We start from the raw sequence: 23,524 nt of genomic DNA, 5'->3' as shown, positions 1-23,524 counted from the left end.
GGGGCAATAATACATTTTCAACATCATTGCTAAAGAGACATCCTTTCAATTTATGCAAGAGATATTTAATCTGTAGTTTAACCTTGGCTCCGCGAGTGATTCCCAGCTCCTCAAATAATTTTGATACGCTTGTCAGTCTGTCATTAAAACGGTTTACTTATCTGGCTCATCTACGCTGCTCCCAATCCAACTCGTCAATCAATCCAACTTCATGAAGGCCCCGTATACTAGAAGCGTAATTTAAATGAGGCCTAACCAGCTAAAAATAACGTTTCCCTTTGACCTGTTCATCACATTTCCCCAGTCCCCTTATAATAAATCCTAATCTTTTGTTATCTTCTCCACATATTCCCCGTAAATGTTTCACCAAAGGGAGGGCGTGAGTGAGGGTAACTCCGAAGTATCTAATCAAGTATTTAAATTCCATTTCGGTGTGCTGATGCAGTTACACCAATGCCAACACTAGAATTTATGTTCAAGAAAAGGCGATGCATTTTAATAATTTTTTCTCTGTTTTTCAATGAGTCTAATGCATATGCCATGAAGATTTCAACGAATATCAAAACAAATAATTTTGTAACAATATTATTTACTTGTATTTCCGCCAACCAATGCTTTGGATAAAATTAAAAAGCGAACATATTTTAAGTGGTACTCCAAACAGTAAATTTAAAAGGAAGCTTCTCTAAGTATATATAATAAGGTTCATGTACTCTATAGGTTAGCCATAATCATTCCTCAGTCATTACGGCATATTTTGTATTGTCGTCTTATTACTTGAATTGAAATAGTTCAAGCTATTTTGCAGTTTCCAGGGCTGTGCAAATAATCAAAGTTAACGTTCTGTGAAAATAATAAGTGATTTTATTGTGCTGCCAATTAAATCTTTCTCTTAACCGATTTGTGATTTGATTTAATAGGAATGAAATACTTTTTTCTTTAAAAAGAATGGTCGAGCGAATTGAATTTAGATACATACGAATGTAATTTAGGCGTCCATAACATTATTTAGGAATTATTTCGGTTGGCCGGGAAATAGAGAAACTACACTACGTGATAGTAATAAGAACTCTTCCTAATCATACCAATTCGTTGAAAAATTGACAATATTACGCAAAATGAATTGGGGAAATAATTTGGATTTGTCATATTGTGAATTTCGGTAATTACTTTATTATTACTTCTCTTAATGGAATAGTGTGGTAATGTTGCTTCTGTCGCCAGTCGTCGGTCAGACGTTTAATGCGAGCCCCTTAGGCAAATGCCAAATGTATAAAATAACACTATACCACTCTCCTGTTTCCCTGTCACTTGAATAGTTTATACAAAACCACACAATACGTTCCAGGCACTAAGGGCTTTGATTTTGGCAGGCCGTTAATCCAGAGAAAATGAAGAACAAGCATCGCCCGGCGAATGCGCGTCTTTTCAAGAGCTTACCCACGGATGTTAGTATCGAGAACTATTTTAAGCAAGTTACAGGTATGTAACTGTATGTGTACTCTGGAACCGATTAGGAAAAACTTTTCAAATTAATAGCTACCATAATTTAACATTCTTAATTCTTTGTTTTGAAATTATCTTCTAGTTAATTATGAGCTTCAAGTCAGGTTTTAGAATATATTTTCAAATCTTACCCTCTAGCCCCAAAAGACCTTCCACCACTCGACTGCTACACACTTAGACTACCAGATAATAATAGCTTAATACTACTATCTACTAAATAATAATATAGAGCTTAAGAGCAGTGACACACAGTCTGTGATCGTAGGTAAAACGTCCACCATAATGACAGAAAATTTTGCAGTTTCCGATACACTTTTCCAGTGTTTAAAGTGCCCTTGTGCGAAATTAAGTCTCCATTCCCCGCTATTAACAACCCATGGAGTCCCCTATCGAAACTTATGTTTCCACTTTCCTCCAAAGAACTCAACAATCAATTCAGTTTATTTATTTCGAAGCTTTCAGTGGCGTACTAGACGTAGACTCATCTCGTCTTGTCAGTATAGTTCCGCATTATACACATATAATATTTTTGATAGCAATTTGTTTAGAATTTATGAATCTAGTAGACGTTTTGTCTGATAATAGTAATGAGTTTTAACGTGATATCCATTATTACATTACGTTTACCTTGAATTTGGCATAAAACTTTCCTTGCATTAGTTTATATTAATACATGCATTAATTACAACATTTTCATTATCTGACTGAATAAAACCGTGATCTTAGTGAGCCATTAATCCAAATTGCTAATTGATTCCCCCCCCCCGAAAACGTGTTACTTTTTAATCACTTTCATGGTCATCCTCCGCTTGGTCCCAGAGGGATGAAACCTCTTAAGTGATTCTTCATTCTCAGTCATCATGGAAAACTTTCTCATGTGAACAGCATCAGGCGTGTCTTCGTGTATATTATAGATATCCCTGTTCAAAAAAACATAATAAACAAGGATGAAGGATTTCAGAAATTTTGACCAGAAGTCTATCTTCTCTTTGCATCTGTTCGATAATGTTCACAGCAGCAATTTACCCCGGAGAGAATGCACAGATTGAAGAAAGGTGAAAATATGGACGCCTTCGAGCAGATGGAATTTGCCTTTCATAAAAGAGACAAAAATATTACTCTATGTAACGACTTTTTTACTAAATTGATAACCCTTATTGTCCACTAGCATCCTCCAAACCAAAATTCTGGTACATCCGCTACTTACGCCTACTTCCTCTTCAACCCCCTCGCTGGGAATGCCCCCTCTTCACCCATATTGCACTTCCCCACACTCCCATATCTAGGCTTTTTGTTGCAATCAGGAGACCCAACCTTCCCTCTCCATCCACCCTTCTATCTTTCTCCCCCTCCCCAGGACTGTATGAAATGCGACTTCCAAAAACTGTGTTGCATATGAACGTGCTAGTTCGGGGATATTCATTTTACCCCGCCGTAATCAATGGCGTGGGTAATACAAAGCTACTTTTTTATCATATTTTTCTCATTTGTTTCTCAATGAATAATTTAAAATACTCATTTATATCTTCAAGAGCTTCTTCCGAGAGCTACACAATATTGTTTCTTCTGAAATGGCTGCGCTGTGTATTAGTTATGATAGAGTAGGCAGTGTCCTATATGTGGTGTGTAGTTCTGTATCCACACGGACGGGAATCATTTGTAAACGCTATTTGTAATTGAAAATGATGTACTCACTACGCAAAATAACTGCCGAAGACAATAGATGGGTATGAAATCGGTGAAATTCACTCATATGGATAGGGCCAGTTCATTTTTCTGTGCCGCTAAAGGTTTCCCAGGAAAATCTGGTACCCGAAAAATCACGCAGCTTGCTGAGTGTGATCCAACTAGAAAGAGAACTTTTGCAAGCATTATTTATAGAATGAAAAGTGTCTGCCATCGTCCTACGATATAAATTTGTTCTTCCCCATCAAGTAATTCTTAGAGGATCCTTTATCGCGGAAAGTCAAATATCGCGCGCATATTACGATTTTTTCATCTCCACGCACGCCATCTGTTGTCATAAAAAACACCACTGCGATCTTCTTTTGTCAATAAGTAGACGCCGCGGGAGCACCTGTCCAAATTTGTAAACGACTTTGTTGTTGTTGAAGATATTCTGTAAATGTGTTTGGGTAAATATGTGGCAATACTATGCTTACTAGTTTATTCCAGAATGAATCTCTTGCAAATGTCTGTGAACAAAGAAATTAGTTGATATTATTCGTACTGATATGATGTCATTTGCTAGTCTTAGTAGTCGTCCTAATAAATTTAGCAATAGTTGCTTGCCCAAGAAAATTAGGCAGGAAGATGTATTCATTAGGCGACGAAATACTGAAAGAAAGCATCGTGAACTATGGAACGGGGTTACTGATTACTTTCATACCTGGGATGTTAGAACAAACAAATTCAATTCTTGGGCTTCTCCGGAATATTTTCTTACCAGGTATTTTTAGCATACATTTTTCGTCCTATATATATGTATATGATTTTGATTGTATTTTGAAAAATATTTTTATGGGTAGTTTAAGTATATGCTAATTTTGTATTTAAATTGCGAACAGTGAAGAAGCCTTCTATGCCAAGAAAAAGGAAGAAAAGAAAAAGGAATCGTTAGCTCTAAGGAGAAGTAGGTTGGCCGAACTATTAGAGAAGGAAAAGCGCGAATGGGAAATAGAATTAAAGCAGCGGCGTTCCAGGTTCAGATATGGAAAAGAGAGAAAAGTTGATGTCGACTTGCCCGGTTTGGAAACTTTGCGAAGTCTGAATGAACAAATGAAGCAAAGAAGAGAGGAATTACGTCGTTCGGAAGCAAATCTTCGTATGCATCGTTGGTGGACATTGAACAACCCTGTTTTGAGAGAGGTAGGCAAAAATATTAGGAAAATATGTTACCAAACCACTTGAGAATATGGCATTGGCAGCAACTGGTGCCATATTTGTTTAGTCATGGTATGTACAGTTATTGGAAGTTATTAAACTACATGAGTTATTTTAATCGTCCGCCATTATAGTAGGCCCTCCTTCCTTTAATTTAAATACATTTTTTAGCCAAAAGCAGTGCAACACCACCTCCAATCCCAACCTAGCTAGCCTTCAATAAGCAGATCATTGCCCAATAAATTTTTGTATGGTTTTCTGGTGGCCAATGACTGAACATTGCTACATATCTTAGCTTTGCTAAACTGGAGACACCATGAACCCTCAAACTATGTTAAACTTTTCCTCAATTCTATGTACTTTCAGCTTACCATCATTCTTTTCAACATAGCTATCCTTTTCTGCCCCATATCTTGCTCGCTTAATGTTTTCACCTCAATCGGAGTCAACATTGTTTCCAGTTAACATGCTCCGCATCCACGTTTCCTGCCTCATTTGAATTTCTTTAAATAATTCTATTTCCGTCCCCACAATGCCTAGTTCTTCTTTGTTTATTTACAAATATGATTGTGCTTTTATGGTAGTCATTCATGAGATTAATCATCGTATTAGAGATTAAAATAACCTATTATTGAAAAAAGTGATAAACATGTTATTATCTCACAATTGTTTTGGTATAATATTCACATTTTTGTTCAAATATACTCCGTCATCCATGTGGATATGCAGTTCACTTTCCTTGAAATCAACATAACCTGTGGAATGCCTCCTGCACATGTTGTGGAATATTCTCAATTATGGCTTTGAATTTATTTGATAGTTCAGGTCAAATATCATATGCATTAATGCATTTAGGAAAAGTGCGATTGTTACAAATTGAATATATTTGTTTGAATGGGAATGATCAGTTTGAGCTCAGTAAGAGGTGATGTGATACCACAGCAGTAAGGTCTCTGATAAAATAAAAATATAATCAGGACGTATTTGATTGCTCCATAGATTTCGGGGTGTTCAACAGACTTAATTGGTTAGAATTTATAGATGTATGAGAGAAGATGGAGTAATAAGATAAGCAGCTTATCTGAAAAATGTGCATGTCTCAGACTGCACAGGTGTGGTTGATGGCTTATGAGTTGGGATGGATAGTTTACATTACGTGAAACATCGGATAAACTTGTTAGGACTAGATCTGATGTCTCACACCACTCTTCAGGGCTAGTACACTATATAGTAATTAAGATAAGAAGTTTTCAAGAAATAGAAAGTGTAATTAATGCATAAAATTGTAGGGTATATACCAAAGCAGGTGAACCAGTTTATCTATCAGACGTATTTTGGATGAAGATGGTCAAATTAGTAGGGACATAATAAGAGGAATTGCCTAGGGAAAGGAAACTTTTTGAAGGAGGAGAGCATTGATGACAGGGACTTGAGAAAGGGTGTAAGCAAAAGTGTAGTGAAATCTTAGTGTAGAAACTTAAAAAATTGTAGCATAGCATATGGAATATAATGTTATACAGTGAAGGAGTATAGTGTTACACAGTGAGGAAGAATGGAAAAATGTAATGGCCAGAAAGGAAGAAGTACTAGGCATGGTATGGAAGAGAGTTACCTGTTTGGGCAAAATCCAAGGAGGCAATAGAAGTGGATTAGAATTGATTTAAGGTGATGAAATGTTGAAGACTGTGATAGAGAGGAGAATGTTAGGTTATTGAGGTAGGAGGAGGAAAAGGATAGCTATGTTGGATAGGATGAAGGGAGGAAGGAAGTATGCAGAATTGAATAAGGGTTTATTTTAGTTTGGGCTGTTAGTTTGTGTCTTGTTAGGCGAGGTTTAGAATTGTCGGGTTAGTTTGTCAGTGTGTCCATCAAAAGTCTACTCGTATCTGTAGAATGTCGTTAATAAATGTGGAGATGTATCAAAGTGAAAAAATATTTTTATCTATATGTAAGAATGTGGTAAAATGAAGCTATGAAATGAAAATCTGTAATAAAAATACTAATCTCATGTTAATTTATGCTCCTCATAGCAGTTGTATTTTTAGGAGAGATGTGCAAAATTTATTTACGTAGAGGATGATAAAATAAACATCAAGTGAACGCATCCAAATTCAGATTAGTGACTTTGTACCAGCATTGATCACTCTGTTCGCCTGAGCAATCCCAATGCATATATCAGTCACATGAATAACCAGGCTAGTCTACATCTGTCTCTGTCACTTTCGAGTAGCATAAAGTTGCAACTAACGAATGGAGTATGAGCAATCTATGTAGATAGGTAATTTAAATTTCTGCGGCCTCAGTTGGCAGTCTACTTTTAGTTGCTGTTGAAGCCAAAAGAAATCCCTGTCAGTGGAGAGTTCAGTTTATTAACACATAGCATTTGAGTGCTTAAAGCATTTAGTCATGCAAATTAGTAATAATCATATTTCAGTATTTTCTGCATTTAATTTACTGATGCAGTGTTTCATCCAAAGTGCCAAAGGATGAGTGATGCGTACAAACATTATGTATTTATTTCATTTTATAATTTCCATTGCAGTTTGAATCCAAGCAAAAGGAAAAATTTGTAAGGCAGGCATGGGAAGAGCAAGTGGAGGAAAGGCGTGTAAGAGAGGAAGAGAAAATACGGAAAGAGATGGAGGAAGAGGCACTGCGCAAGAGAAAACTAGAAGAGGAATGCCAATTAGAGAAGCAGAAGTCAGAAGAGCTGCATGCTAAGCAGAAGAGAAATAAGGAAGACCTCCTCAACCAACATATAGAGCAACTAAGGTTCCTTTTTTATGCAAGAAATATGAAATTTTTGTTTACTTTTTTCACTCATATACCTGGGCAATCTCTCAGGAAGCCAAAATGCATGAGCTTTATTCATGCTCTATAAAATGTAGTATAATAAATTTTAAGATTCAGTATGTGTGAAAAATCTTTTTTTTTTCCAGGGAAAAACAAAGGGTTGCTGATGAGCTCAAAAAAGAGGAAGCTAGAGTTTTAACTAAGCAGTGTGAAGTCGAAAAACTTCTAAATGAACGGACTCTTGTTGAGGCACGTAGGAAAGTAGAGGCTAACAGGTAATATTAATGGGCTGGTGCATTTCATTGAAAGAAAACTTTTATGAAATGTTCTATTGCACAATCACTTTTTCAGCCCTTATAAGTTCATCAATTCATGAATATAAATGTATGAATTGCAACAGAAATGCATACCTGGATGCATTTCTTCGGGATTGCCGCCTATCTGGGAAACCTGGTAAAGTTATGGATTCTGAGTATGGAAAATGTCGGGGAGTTCAGGAAGAGACTCGAAAAATTCTTCTGGTTCTTTGTCTTTATCTTTAGTGACAATGAAGCACAAAACATATCAGATATTTTATGAAGAGGCTAGGCTGATAATTGTTCGTAATATTTTCCATTTCACTCCCATTTCACTTCATCTAATCCTGAGTTTTAATCTCCCATCACAATGATTTATTTTCTCCCAAGAATGCACCCAATAACTTTCATTAGCTGGTTTTATTCTCTCTCAACTTCTTCCTCCTCGTGCCTAATTTTTGACTGGTGAAATTGTTTACGACTACGTTTGTTGGGTTTGTATTAGTCTCTGCTATTAAATATCCAATATTCATCTAATCTAAATTAACTAACCTCCCCCCAAATGTCCTTTCCAGTGCTACAATATTCCATATTGTCTCTTCTCTCATTATAAATTACATTGAAACTAATACACTTGCAGGTGTGTTTTACTACTACCTCAGTCCACACACACCCCATACGTCTAAAATTCTCCGTTTTTGTGTTATGTTTTCTAACTTTATTGTACTTCATGTCATCCTGACCAATTAGTCTCTATTACTGTAGTTGTGGTCATTTTTGGGTGTCATATTTTCTGTTGCAGAATTATCTGCCCTAGGAATGCATGTAATGAATTCCCTGAATGCCTTATCTCTCCTGTTGCAGGCCATCATACTCACACCAGTGTGCCATGTTCCTTAATCAAATTCATTAATAAAGCTCAATATTCATTACTCTGTTTACTATGTCTATATTATCAGGAGAAAATAATTGATGTTCTTTCCAATTTCCATTCTTAAAGTGTTTTTGCAATGACAGTTTCTTTTAAATTACCACCTTACCGTGTTTGCAGCAACCTCACTGATGAATGGGCACTGTCCATCATCTACCTCCCCTAACCTTAAATTTCTTGGTAATGGGTAAAAAATACAGTTGCATTTGCTCCAGTCAGTATGCTATTAGAATTCAACCGTATGTATAAGCTCTTACACCATCTAAGGTTTTAGCCCATTTCATTCTTAACCATGGACTTTTATATTCTCTGCATTATTCTTTTAGGTTATCTCTTACCAAACAGATCCAGTTAAGATTGCGACGTACTGCTAGAGAAAATCGAGAAGCATTGGATGAAGATATTAGAATATTGAAAGCAGCATTAGAGGCAGACCAAATAATTTCTGAATCTGCCAGGCTGAAAAAGCTCGAGACCAAAGAAATGATGGAAGAGGCGTACAGAGAATTCAAAAAGCAAGCAGAATATGCTAGGATACAAGAGGAGGAAGCACAATCCTTATTCCAGTAAGACACTGTTTTCCTTTAGTGATTATGCTCTAATAATTGCCTCCCTGGACAGAATACATAATAATTAATATTATGTATTATTTTTGACATTAGAATGAATTGCCTCAGATGATGGTAATCTAATTTTGTTACTAACTTTCAGGTGAAAGTATGTATTCTAAGGAAAACATTTGCAAATCTGAGATTTGAGGTTAGGGCATCTTTCTTTTATGTCATGTGTTACAAAAATGAAGCTATGCCTCCTGTAAAAAAGTCATTTTTCAAATACGTGTTCCAAGGTCCAAATCTCTGTGGTCGATTTCTTAGAGGCCTTATTTGAGCATGAAGTACCTGCTTACTGTTTGTGTCATCTGAAGATAAACACATCTTATTCATTATGTTTGACTGCCACCACATCACGCTTGAAGCTACTCAATTTGTGCTGGTACCAAGTCAGGACTGTAAGGGAGTGGGGAAATTGTCATGATATTGCTGTAGGTCTTCGCAAGCAGACCCCGAACTCTGCTTTTGGTTGTCCATTAAGACTTTAGGGCTGAGTTTAGTGAAGATATTTTGCATTCCCAAATTTTCAGTGATAATAGTGTACACTATCATTTTATCAATGCCAATACGATCTGCAATCATATGCACACTCAACCAATGGTCTGAATTCAGCACTTCACCCGCATGTTAGTAAAAAATTGTTATCAATACTTTTTATGCAAACCTTGTAGGCATAAGGATTGGGAATACTATCTGAGATATATTTAATTTAAAAATTATTTATAATTCTTCAGTTGACCAAATGGTTTTCAGTGCTGGTTAAGTATTTCTGAGGCATTTAGGCATCAATAGCAATTGTGTGAGTGAAAATTTCAAATTGAACAATTGGTGAAATTATGAATTAATATTTCACCCAAATATTTCATTAACCTTTTACACCTATGGGGTAACAAAAGGACTTCCCTGTTCCTGTCATATGTATTGTGCTCTTTTGCTCAGAATACATTTTCTAGTTCAGTCTACATTTTATCTCTCTACTTTCAGTGAAGAAGCTGTCAGAATGTGGAAAAGACATGAAGAAAGATGGAGGAAAGAACAAGAAGCCAGGGATAAATTGATGAAAGAAGTTTTGCAAACAATAAAAGATCAGGTATGATCCACTTTTTTTTCATGTTGATAAATGGGAACATAGCCTTGTGTGCATGTTCTTAATTTGGCAAAATTTGTTTTGTTTAGGGACCGACATCTACATTATACCCTGCAAGCCACGGCAAGGGTGTGTGGTGGGGGGTGTGAGGTCACCACCCATGAAAAGGTACAAAACCACATGCAAAACTATACCCACAGTGGCGTATGCATTCATGCAAAAATCCTTTCATCCTACACTCATGCAAATACATATACTATCATTGAACAAATAATTGCACCTTAGGATGCAGTATGAAATTTATCCAATAGCATGCAAACTAGAATTTGACAAGTAAGAAACAAAATTCCACTACCACATGGACATTCAACATGCAATGATCTCCTCCTCCAAGGACACAGGTAGGGAATGTGACCCAACACTGCAAGTAGCAGGATCCCCCCTACAGAGAGATACGAGGGATGGAAGGGTAAACTTAAAAATAAACTAAGCAGAGCAAGGGATGATGATGATAGGGTTGAATCCAAATATCTGCAAATATCTAAATTATCTGGATTGAACTCCTTTTTGAAACAAGATCCAAACGTTTTCTTTCAATTGGATCCAGATCTCAGAGTGTGAATTTTAAAGTTTAGCACTTCAGTGATTGAATTGCCCCAGGTTGTGCAACAAGATAATAGAAGGAGGAAAAAATATTGATGCATTGACATTTTAATTATTTCATGTATTCATTTATATCTTTTTCACCAAAGTAACTCAGGTTAAACTGCATTTAAATCTTCTCACTTGTTTATCACTTTTTAATGCTAACATTTTTATTATGTTTACATTCCTTCTAAAACTTTAGAATCTAAAAAAATGACATCCAAAATCCAGGACCTGGTTCTGGATTTAGGGCTGAAAAATAACCTGGATTCTACCATCCATATTTTTATCCACGATGTTTTAAAATGGTCATTAAAATTATCAAGTTTTAATAGAGAAAATAACCAACACAGATGTGACCATGATAAAATTTGCCCTTAAAGTTGGGTTCAGCATTATAATAAATTTCTCTTGTGTGTTTATTATAAATGTTTAATGCTACTTTTTGTTTTAATTAGATTTATAGGTTTAGAGTTGGAACACAAGCATAAAGTCAAAATCACGTATTTACTTATGTGAGCTCAAGCATGCAAACATGGCATAATTCATCAAAATATGTTCAAGGGATGTCAAATATATGTTTATGCAAAAAGTCTGAAGTTTACACTCCATATTTCAGGAAAAACTGTCCTCTACCATATACTACTAACGGAAAAGTTAAAACTGTTGCTTAAAGGAAGTGTGGAGGGCTTTACCATAGTATAGAAAAATTTGTAACCTGATAACTGACTTACATTTGATCCTCAATTAATCATTGTCATCAATGCTAGTTAAGAGTTTAAAGAGGTTATTAGTTGTTAAGAATGAGAATCCATCTCTGCTTCTGAGGAAATTGGATAGAGAGGAGAACCATGGACAAACGAAGGGGAAGGAATAGGATAGGCATGTTGGATGGAATGAAGGGATGAAAGAAGTATGCTGAATTGAAGAGGGATTTAGAGTAGTGTCTGATGTGAGGTTGTGTTCTTTATTAAGCGAGGCATGTAAATGTAGTTTTGTACACTTGTCTAGGCTGTGTCTATTGAAAACTTACCTTTACCAGTAAAATGCCTATAACAGAATGGTTGGAGGCATAAGTTTGTGGAAACAAATCATATCGGAAAAGAAAATACTTTATTCTTCCACATATATCTTATTGTGCATGACCTGGTGATGACTTCATTAGTTGAAACCTAGGTTGTGCATAATAAAATTTACGTGGAAGAACTAAGTATTTTTTTCCAAAATTCCAATAGCAATAAACTTCTCTTGTGCTTTCCTTAGGTTATTTCAGTTTGTCTACAATTATTTTCTTTGTGAATATTTTTCAAAAATGTCAGCTGCTCAAGTATTTTTGCATGACTTCTATATTTTTAGGTCAATCAAAATTTGGAGCGCAATAGAATGGAGCAAGTGGACCTGCTAGAAACTCGTGGGAAGTTATTAAAAGAAGCTGAAGAGATTGAAAAGGAAATGATGGAGAAAAAAGAAATAGAAGCTCTGCAGAAGACGCAAATTCAGAAGAATTTGCTGAGTCAGGTGAGATGTAATAGATTAGATCGTGTTTGCATGGTGCTGTTGAAAGTGACATTTTTCTTTCAAAACTCTTTGCTCTTATATCCAAAAATTTTGGGCTAATATTGCATTTTAAACTCTAATTTCTTAACTTCAAGGAATTGGTGAGTACTAATTGGTGAAGAAGGAGGAATTTAACACAGATATTATGAATATGTGCATATATCTTGTTGTGCTCTTTTATTTCAGTATAATTGATGTGTCCCTTTAAACCCTAATTGTTCACATTCTTGTGACTTTTAAGGGTCATTTTGGATGACAAAATGGAGTGGGAAAGTGTTTGAACCTACATTCTGTGTTAATTTTTATGAATTTCTTTTTCTTAAAATAAAATGCTAGTTTAATTTCTTGATATCTTTGTAAAATTTGTTCTACGTATCATTGTTGCCTACGAAGAGTATGGCCTTGGGGGTATTTTTTAAAATAAAAACTGAATGAAATAAGCTTTCACCAATAATGAGCCAATTTATTCATTTTAAAAATAGATTTAAATAATTGATATATATATATATATATATATATATATATATATATATATATATATATATATATATATATATATTATTCCATGGTTACGAATGACCTCATACCACCCTAAAATCCATATGCCTCCACTCAAAGAAAATGTTAGTGTATAGCCGCATTGTACAAGCCCTGGTGCTGGGAATGGGACAGTGTGTGTTCACATGTGCATTAGGTTACAAACCAAGGCTTAAGTATCCTAGTTGACATTAATGCACAGAACAACCAATGGAATGGCAATATCATGAGATATTTGCTTTTCAATGTGTGGTCACTGGTCGATATTTTTTTTGTAGAGTAAATGGTAGTATATTATTTAAAATATGCTTCTACGTACAGCCTTGAGAATTAGAATATCATACCAAAACTTTCATAGGAAGCCCTAAGCGCATCGGTGTTTCCTGATGCCAAAACACTGAATTTGGCTATCAAATAGTTTGAACATTATTGTTAATTCATGTATTGTACAAATAGTGGTCATTTTTTTCACTTGACCATTGTTCTTGTGTGTTATGATATCTTATAGCTTGGAGAATGTTTAATACTTTCATATTCCATTGATCAATTTTTATTAGATTGAAGAAAAGCAAAAAGTGAAGGAGGCATTGAAAAAACAAGAAGATTTAGAAGCTGCAATCAAAGAGGAAGAAGAAAAGAAAGAGCGGGAGAAAATTATCAAAGAAATCCAGAAGATGCAAATAGCATACAATCCTATGGTATGTTTTATCTGACATTACTAATGATGCACAATATGTTTTTGCAGCTGAGGAGCATGGGATGTTGTTTAGTATTCCTTTCTTCAAATATTACTTAAGCAAGAATAAATTATTTTTTAAAAAACTTGCGCGCTAACGTCTTGAAAGTCTATAATATTAATATTTACGTTACCCCGCCGATCCCGGTGGCGGCGGGGTAACGTCCTCGTCTGCCATTCCAAGGGTCGCGGGTTCGATTCCCGCCTGGGTGAGTTTCCCTCCATCTAGGGCTTGGGTGTTTGTAAATGTGACCATTGTTATCATTGTTAAAAGTTCGATGTAAAGGCCAAAATGTGCTGTTTTCGGACTAATACTGAATAAATAAATAAAATAAATAAATATAAATTGGTTTAGAGATTGCCACTGAATGCCTTTCATATTATCCCAAGTGCCATGAACACTTTCTTTGCATTTTATTGATTAATAAATTTCATCCTTCTACAATGATATAAAACAAAATTCCAATAATAATTTCAAAGTTTAGAGATGTTTTCAGATGGAATGAGACTTTAAATCCTACAATAGATAGATAATGAAAATAGATGTGCATATGTATTCTGCAAGCATTTTTTTTTAGTTCATAACATTTACAGTCCCAGCCCAAAGTTTGATTTGCTTCCGCTTCTAACTCCAACTTCTATAAAATGTAATGAATGAGCATTTCTCCAGTGTAGCCTCAACTGTCTGTAGGAGCGAAGTTTTCATGATTATTCAGAAGTATTAGGTGGCTGGCAAGTGTCAGAAGGATGCCAGACTTGGATAATGTTGATAACTTCCATGGAAGACAATTTTTCATCATCTTGTGGGGAAACATGACTGCCTTGACCTTTTCAACGCATTAAACATTTTATGTAAATTTGCAGGTCTTCCAATATCATGGGTTTATTTTTAAATGCCACATTCCACCATAGAATCATAACCATCATCTTTTTTTTTAAGTCACCCTAATTTTCCATATGTGCATAATATCATAAAGAGTGCCATTTCTTTACCTTAAATACTGTGCATTTTTTGCCTCAAAAGTTTTTCAGAAGTTAGAGTGTATGTTTTTAAGGCTTTTGTGGAACTGATCTAATTATACCAAGTTTTTCAGATTTCACTGGAATCAATCCATTCGGTTGGATGATGGTTTTGTTGACATTACAGTCATAATATTCAGGTCCTTTGGATCAGATCACTGCAACATTATTGAGACCATCACCCAGTAAATTGGATCAATACGGGTGCAACTAGCAAACCCTAGTGTTAGCTAGGGAATATATTGTGTATTGACACATTTTCAGTTTTTTCTAAGGTTAATGGTGGATGTCTTAAAATACATTTTTAGCTCCCTTATATTTCATTCCATTTAGCTTTTAAATGAATACCCATTTAAAAATAGTAAACTTATTTCTAAGCATATTTTTATTGGTCAGCACAAAATTTACACACAATCATCAAGTGTGTTGTATTTCAAACCCCTCACCCTCCCCATCTGTATTTACAGCACACTTGATGATGGCATTTAAGCACATATTATGCTTATAAATAAAAATATTGTGAAATTGCACTTAAATGTAATAAGTTTATAATTATCCACACTTAGATGAAATTTAGCCAAGTCAAGGTTTTTTGCGGTTAACTTAAAAAAATGATAAATGTAAATAGCTCTCCCAAAACCTTTAATTTAATTCTTTGCAATTTATTGATAGATTGGAAACTTTTACAAACCACTGTTACAGAGTCTCACAGCCTGATAATGCTTGTAATGCATTTAAAATAATAAAGTTATGATTTATAATTGATGAACCTCAGCATGGCTTTGTGGTAGAATGGAATCATCATTATCAAGTTAAAAATGTTGGTACTTTTTGACTGTGTATGCATTAGTAACAACATATTCAGCATTGGAGCGACTGTGATTGATAGAGTATAATTTTTTTATTTCAATCTCAGTTGGAAAGAATTCACTATTTATCTTTAAATAGTTTCCACCCGCAGCCTCAGGATATTGCAAATTTTTAGCATTGATTATTTGAAATACTTCTTGAATGAAAGTACTTACTACCTTGATCAAAAATTTCCCGGAATTTATTCAGAAAATTAAAAATACAAGTTTATTCATCTAAATCTATATTGTCCCCTTCAAAGTAATCCCCATCGACTGCAACACACTTATGCCAGCGCTTGATCCAATCCTCGAAACATTTTTTATATTCGGTTTTCGGTATGTCCATCAGTGCTTCCTGCGATTTTTCCATTACTTCCTCTCGGCTGCTAAAACGCGTTCCCCGTAATGGTTTTTTAACTCGATTGAACAGAAAGAAGTCACAGGGAGCCAAATCAGGTGAATTCGGTGGCTGTTGGATGGTATTTGTTGCATTTTTCGTCAAAAAATTACGAATAATGATAGCACTGTGCGACGGTGCGTTATCATGGTGCAAAATCCACGAGTTTTCTGCCCACATTTCTGGTCTCTTTCGGCGAATTGCTTCACGCAAACGTCTCATAACGCCCAAATAATACTCTTTGTTTACTGTCTGGCCTTCTGGCAAAAATTCATGATGCACTACACCGTTGTAATCCATGAAAACCATCAGCATTGCCTTCTTTTTTGACTGAAAACGACGTGGTTTTTTTGGTCTCGGCTCATTTGGTGAACGCCATTCACTTGCCTGATGTCTGGATTGCGTGTCGTACTCATAAACCCACGTCTCGTCTCCAGTAATGATCCTTTTGATGAATGTGGGATCGGATTCAGCCTCGCAAATCATGTCTTTTGCGACGTCAACACGGTCTCTTTTTTGCATGAAATTGAGATCTTTTGGCACCAACTTTGCTGCTACACGACGGAAACCCAAATCATTAACCACAATGTCTTGGGCGGATCCATAGGCAATGTTCAAGTCCTCCGCTATTTCTCTGATGGTTAATTTGCGGTTATTGACCAACATTTCTTTTACTTTATCAATTTTTTCACCGACTTTCGATGTCGATGGTCTGCCACTGCGTTCATCATCTTCGATTGACTCACGACCACTTCTGAACCGCTCGTGCCACTGGTAAACGACCGTTTTTTTTAGAGAATCGTTGCCGAAACACTTTTCCAACATTTCCAACGTCCGTGCGCCACTAAATCCGTTTTTTACGCAAAATTTAATACAAGTTCGTTGTTGCAAATTTAAATCCATTTCTGAAATTGTAAAAAATCGCCAACACACACAGAGATAGATGTACTCTTGGCTACGTAACTTTTGCAAATGTCAAGTTATGACACTAAGATTTAAAGGGAATATCAACAACAGATGTACCAATTTAACAAAAAAAACAGAACTCAAATCGGAACGATGGGAGCGCCACACGGTGGTTATTCCGGGAACTTTTTGATCAAGGTAGTATATGCTACAAATTCAGAGTGTAAAAATCATTTGTATTGACTGAGATTCGAACCTGGATCCTGCACGTTTGGCCGAGTGCTTTAGCCAGTTGAGCAACCGAGACAATCTCTTATGTTTCATTCAAAATCACTTAATATATAAGGTATTTTGAACCTTTTGAGTACAAACTCACTTTCCTGAAGATGTATGGTGACTTGACCATGTTCATCATGACGGATGTGATGTGAACAATAGAATTGGAGAGGTCATGGGCTTCAGAGCTTTAGTACAAACACTTCATTATTTCTAGTTTCCATAGATGTTTATGTTATTTTTTGCTTCACTTGTTGGTGGTTTTTAATGTGCCAACATAATCTCTATTTTGTCAGAATTTGTGAGTATGTCCATGATTTGTTGCATTTAAAGTGAATTTGACTGCTGATAAAATATAGCATTTAACGACCATTGAATGGAAGCTCAGCCAGAGAGATAGGGAGAGAGACAGTGAAGGAAAATTTTTAAGACTATATTAGTCCAATGGATGGGGTTTATCATATTATATTCCAACATTTGTTCCAAGGCCAACACCCAAGAACAGCCCCAAGTGAGTTGTAATGTTAGGAGACTTACATCATATCCCTATGTAAATGAACTTTTCTGGGGTTTGGCACTAGGTGAGGGAAAATTCAGGAAGACTTCATCCCATGTCATCTGTCAGGAAAGCAGCAACACTTTATGCATCATTTCACTCGTTGGCAAATCCAAGTTTTTACAAAACCAATTATGATGTTGCTATAGCCATTTCAACAGTAAGAACTATTGAAAGAGACAGTTATGGTCAATGTTTCTCCATGAAATGTGACCTGTATATAACGTAGATTTAATTAAGGAATGGTAGGAATGGAACACAGAATATCCTTGCACTTGCAGAGCAAAAGATTCAATCTTTTACTTACAAAACAGAAACAAAATCAATTGTAGAAACCCAAGTGGATGAAGAAAACTGGTGTGTTTCCCCCAGGCAAGCAGCATGGAAAATGTGTGAGGAGTTAGAGGGTGTGCCGGCACGAAGGTTGAGAATGAAGTAGGGCACTCACATTTTAGGTTGTTTGAGGTTTCCATCTTCTCTGAGGCCTTCTTCTGGTCAGACTCACTGAACAATCCTCAATGCGAGTGTCCTGTTATGTGTTATCTATTTTATTTTGTGTTCTATTGTGCCTTCCAAATTTTGTGGTTGTGTGTGTAAATATCTTCAAAATAGAATGCTCTTCATTGACGCACAAATATATAAAAACTGATATAGATTTTTAAAACACAGAAACACTAAGAAATGACACTCACATATGTAGTTTTGATGCCACGGCCTTCATCTAGGTCCCAACTACATATGTGAGTTTCCTTTCTTTGTGTTTTAAAATTCTATATCAATGTTTATATAATGTTTATTTATACATAATACATTCATACATGTACATGTTCTTTCTTTTTCTATAATGTCCAGAATTTTTGTCTTACCAATGGAAAGAAAGTGACACAACTTATCTTCATATTAAAAACAGCAAAACAACACTGCCCACACTTTGGGGCTATTATTATGGTCATTGAGAGCTTCAGAAAACTATAATCACAAAAATATAAACTATATGAACATTGAGAACATTTGAAGTGCATTGGAGACAAGTTCTTCAGGAAAGTATGGAAAGATGTACAAAGGATGGTGATTTAAAAACATACATATGTATGTAGTGAAACTGATATGAAGCGTAACTATGTACGGCGCGGAAACGTGGTCATTGAAGCAGGAGGATAGACGTAGACTGGAGGCTTTTGAAATGTGGGTGTGGAGCAGAATGGAGAAGGTGAAATGGACAGAGAAGAAAACAAATGTGGAAGAACTTGATATGGTGGGCGAAGAGAGGGGTTTGTTGGGAGAAATCCTATGGAGGCAGGAAAATTGGATGAAGGGGGTATTGACCGGCAGCGGGATGTTGAAGACTGTAATTGAGGGGAGAATTTTAGGCAAACAAGGAAAGGGAAGGAACAGGATAGGGATGTTGGACAGAATGAAGGGAGGAAGAAAGTACTCAGAAATGAAGAGGGGCCTGATGTAGAGTAGGATGCTGGATTTTGTGTTTTTGTTTGGAGTCACAAAATATTTATTTAGTGGCTGTGTCCATCCAAAAACCTACCTTAACCGGTAGATTACCTAATAAATACATAAAAATGTATGTAGAGACTAGGTGGATTTGGATTTTTGAGTTTCAGCACATTGTTTGAAAGTGTTCATTTATTTAATTTTCCAACCTTTTCTTGGCCCCCACCTTAAATACGGATACACAATTTTAATAAAAGTTATTTTACTTGAAACTGCCATCTTTGTTCTAGCTTGTTCTTTCTCATTAAAAAAAATGCATAGCTCTACTTATGAATATATTTATGTACAATTAGGTATTAAATTGCAAAATTTTCTTTATTTTTTCAGAAGCAGCCATTCCCTAAGAGAGTATGGTGACAGGGAAGTGCTGATATAACTTCAAAATACAGGTTTGATAAGAAAAATAATTCATAGTTCTATGCTACACAGATTTGGGAAATTATCAAATAACTCTGCATTTCAGATTATTTGTCCAATTCCTTTGGAAACACAATCAAATGAGTAAAATAATTCTTTTACATATCTGATGAATTAAATGCGTGTAGCAAATTTGATACTCTAATGTGTTTAGCTCTTTCAAGCATTCTGTAAGGATAGATTTGTTATAACACTCATCACCTTTCCTGTTTGCAGCATGTCATTTAAAAAGTCTCAAATTGTGTTCATGACTGCTTGAGAAAACTTATACTTGGATTATCTTTAGATATCAGGATGGATATTTATCTTATGATAAACAAGATATTCATTTCACTCATTGATCAGCCTTTTTTATTTTAACATCATTGTTGTGGATGGGATTGCTTGTTCTTTTCCTCTTAGAAAAGCTTAGTAATGGGGTTCATACTTCTTTTTTCAATTGTGCTTACAACACAAAAATATCTCAGCTGTTGACCTTCATAATGAATATCAATATTTTACTACCACCTTTCATTCAATAACTTATTTATGATGAAACAGGGAATGCCAAAATACATTTGATATACCATCCCCAAAAATATTATATCTTTAATTGCTATCCTGCTGCCATGTTTATATATTCCATTAAATGTCATTTTGGAACACAGCAAAACGTCTGCTTATAAATATCCCTCCTGAAGACAAGATTTACTTTTAACTGATTCTTGAATATTTTGATGTTTGACGTTTCCATAAGAGCAGTGAATTTTGAACCCTATTGAATGGCTACTAATTCACTAAGATTAGTTGGTGTAAAATTATGGTTTAATGATTTACACCCCTTTTTTTTGTGAAACGTGGTTGACACTCAGAAAATTTGGGAAAATCCCTGTAATTACTCTGCCTCTAAAATATTCAGGGAAAAATGGGGAAATGGAATTACTTTTTTTTAAATATTAGGAATTTTATCCTAAAATTAGAATATGATAGGGGAATCATGAATTTCCTATGAGAATGCTGTGCCTTTTAGTTCTAACATTCATGTTCAGTAGCATAGTGACTTTTGGGTGTGCAGGCACTGACAAAAACCAGTGCCATGTATTTCGATCGACTTCAGTAATACCGGTGGCATGCAAAGCTATGTGGAATGATCTACCAAAAAATAACTAATCTGTTTTCAAAAAATTGTGAAAAATTTTGAAATGAGGATTCATAAAATGTTTTGGTTAGAATTATTTGGAGGCTAACAAAATATATATGCCTAGGTTTATACTCTTCATGCTGCAACATCATTTTCTCTTATCATATTCATAGTTAAGAATTTTAATTTCAGAAAGAATCAAGTGTTTTAATGAACATCGGAGACTTAATTTTAACTAAATATTAACAAATTAAGGCCCCATTTGATTCACCTCTAATTATTTTAAAGAATGGCCTGTTCAAACAGTGTTAACAGATGAACCATGTACTAAATGTTTATTGAATTGAAGGGTCAATATTTCAGTTGGGAGACTTCGTAATAAAATGCTATAACATTCAGCCAATAATTTTAATCGCTCTGGTGTTCAATATTCATTGTTGTTGCATAATAATTTAAATAACTTGATTGTTACTACAAATTTGAAAATAATCCAAAAGTAGCTCAATACCTCTTGTGACTAATTTATCTTTTTTTTTAGGGTGCATGTATTTGGTTGGTCTGCTGGAAAAGTTTATCCGAAGACAAGATATCAGAAGAGTCATTGTAATTATTATGTGAGATGTGGATTTCAAATGTTTCCTTAAAAAGGCTGTAGATTTTAACCTTTAAATCAATTAACTTGAAAAATATTACTTAATATTTATTATTGTCATTGTCTGAAATAAAGTAGACAATACTAATGTCATCTATGATATGTAAAAACTATTTTTGAAATTTTATGTGCAATAACTAGGCAAATAAATTTTGTATAGTCCATATCAACATGTATTTTAGATGTTTCTATAAACAAGAGCATGGCCTTTCCATAAGATATTTCCGTGCAGTGAAATTTAGTAGGTATTTTTTTAACTTGTCTATAAATAGCCTTGAAGGTTGGGAGCATCAAGTTTTAATTGTGGAATCCAGGGGTATAGTGTTGTTTTATCATGCTGTATGCTACTGATATGCAAAATATGAAATTGTCAGTAAGTCAGGGAGATTAATTTTGATGTCATGATGCATATTTCAAGATTAGGGGATAAAAATTATATTTTGCTGTTATCATAGAGCTAAAAATTTGTTTGAGCACAGTAACCTCTCACTGTAGAGTTAAAAACCAAATGTTACAATAGAGAACTGTTATTACTGAACAAAAAGTAACTAACTTCCATCCTAATGGATATTTAATAAGGTTCTCAAATAATAAAAAATTTCTAGGTGAAAAACTTCGGTGTGGCTTCCAGTTAACTTTAAGAACTCATTTCTGTCAATTTGAAGGTTTTGAGGAAGAGTGAAAGTTCAAGGAAAGGTCATAAGTAATAAAACTGCACTGCATTGATTATGACTGTAAGCCTGGGGATATAGCCCCAGACCAATTAATGATCATTTTCAATTCTGCCTGAAAGATGCACCTCCAGATGGGTACCTATATGACCAAGTGCTTATTTCTCATAGCTTCTTTTTGATTTACAAATCCTCTGATGATTCTTTAATACAAAATAATTTGCATGATATGTAAGGCAGGCAAGTAACAAATCCTGAATCACTTATTACTATTTACACTTTTATGTGCAGATTACAAGGACTTAATTACTGACCTATAATTTTGAGAAATGGGGCCCACGTAGATCTGGTAGCTAGTTATCAAGTTTTGGACCAGAAACAATATCCTCATCTGATAACTTTTTGAGTCATTTTAGAAACATGTAGCTAATGGTCATCAATTTTAAAAAGTTACTGTGTGTAATGAAAATAATCCTGAGAGAAAATTGCTGGCCGCAGTAAGGCTACCTGTTAGGTAGGAAGCTCATTGTATGTGTGCAATTCTATCCTACTCTGGCTGCAACGTTTTTCAATTTAAATATTTATCAGATCAAAGAAGCATGTAAATACTTAGTATTTAAGGAGAAAAAACCTCGTACATATAATGAAAATGAATTTAAAGTCCTTTGTCATTGTATCAGCTTTGATAAGTTAGACATAAATTGTCTGTGTAATGCCTTTCATGAATGAGAGGAGGACAAAATTACAAGTATTTTCATTGTTTCCAATTTCATTCTTCAATGAATTCCTAAAAATAATTCAGCTGCTTTTGATTTTTGATGGTTTTATTGTCTTAGTTTACGGAGTCATCAGGCTTTCTGTAAATTTTATATCCAATTTTAAATCATTGTTACATTGGACTTTTCATGCTTGTATTCTGGGCTCAAGTTCTTCTATTGATGAATCATCATAACTTGTACGGTTTTGACTGTTGAGGTTTTATCTACATTTGTACAAAAATTGTTATACGCTGTAAAATTCAAATTCTCCTTGCTCTTTTACAGCAAAAGGTATAGCATCCATAAAATCACTAATTGAATTTCCGCGGTGCAATTACAGAGCAATATCCTAAGCCGAACATAGGCTCCTCTGGTCACTCAGTACCCACTGCACCCCTACATTTTACGTATTAATATTTTTGGAAAATCTATCACATTCCACTGTTCCCAGTCCAATGGCATAAGTTTTCTAAAAATTTAAGGTAGGTACCCAGACAATTACGTACCTTGGGTAAAGTAGAATTGTTGGGGTGATCTAGCTGCGTCAAAGAGATTACCTGGGGACCTGTCAGTAACTGAGAATTGTAGGTAGAATAACATTCTGATCGCTATCAATATTTGAAGGAGAAAGAAATTTTAACGAACAAACACAAAGAGACATTCGCATCATCCTTTTGTTGAGGAATTTTGGTCGAGTTGCCGTGGAATGAAGAAGTGAACTGCCGCATTAAGATTTTGCCCTATTTATTCAATGTTTCCGCCAGTACCACCGATCAGAAGCTTAAAATGAATAACGTTATTTCGTCGACAAC

General features: G+C 35.0%; 1 protein-coding gene across 2 annotated transcripts; it reads left to right on the top strand.

Annotated features, from left to right (window-relative positions):
* Positions 1 to 3,570: 3,570 nt before the first annotated feature.
* LOC139693833 (trichoplein keratin filament-binding protein-like) lies at positions 3,571 to 21,418 on the top strand. 2 transcript variants are annotated; one of them, XM_071592135.1, is made up of 10 exons: positions 3,571 to 3,955; positions 4,074 to 4,374; positions 6,932 to 7,161; positions 7,329 to 7,457; positions 8,736 to 8,975; positions 10,005 to 10,110; positions 12,109 to 12,270; positions 13,404 to 13,544; positions 19,425 to 19,483; positions 21,170 to 21,418. In XM_071592135.1, exons 1-9 carry the CDS (start codon positions 3,741 to 3,743, stop codon positions 19,449 to 19,451), a joined length of 1,551 nt encoding a protein of 516 aa, XP_071448236.1. In that variant the 5' UTR covers positions 3,571 to 3,740; the 3' UTR covers positions 19,452 to 19,483; positions 21,170 to 21,418. The 2 variants fall into 2 exon arrangements, with proteins under 2 accessions (XP_071448236.1, XP_071448234.1); XM_071592133.1 differs by having other exon boundaries at positions 3,572 to 3,955; positions 19,422 to 19,483.
* Positions 21,419 to 23,524: the final 2,106 nt, after the last annotated feature.

Source organism: Hetaerina americana, unplaced genomic scaffold (genome assembly GCF_022747635.1).
Source record: "Hetaerina americana unplaced genomic scaffold, ioHetAmer1.1.p SCAF_5, whole genome shotgun sequence".
In the NCBI taxonomy this organism is placed as follows: Eukaryota; Metazoa; Arthropoda; class Insecta; order Odonata; family Calopterygidae; genus Hetaerina; species Hetaerina americana.
This window is presented reverse-complemented; position numbering and strand designations above follow the sequence as displayed.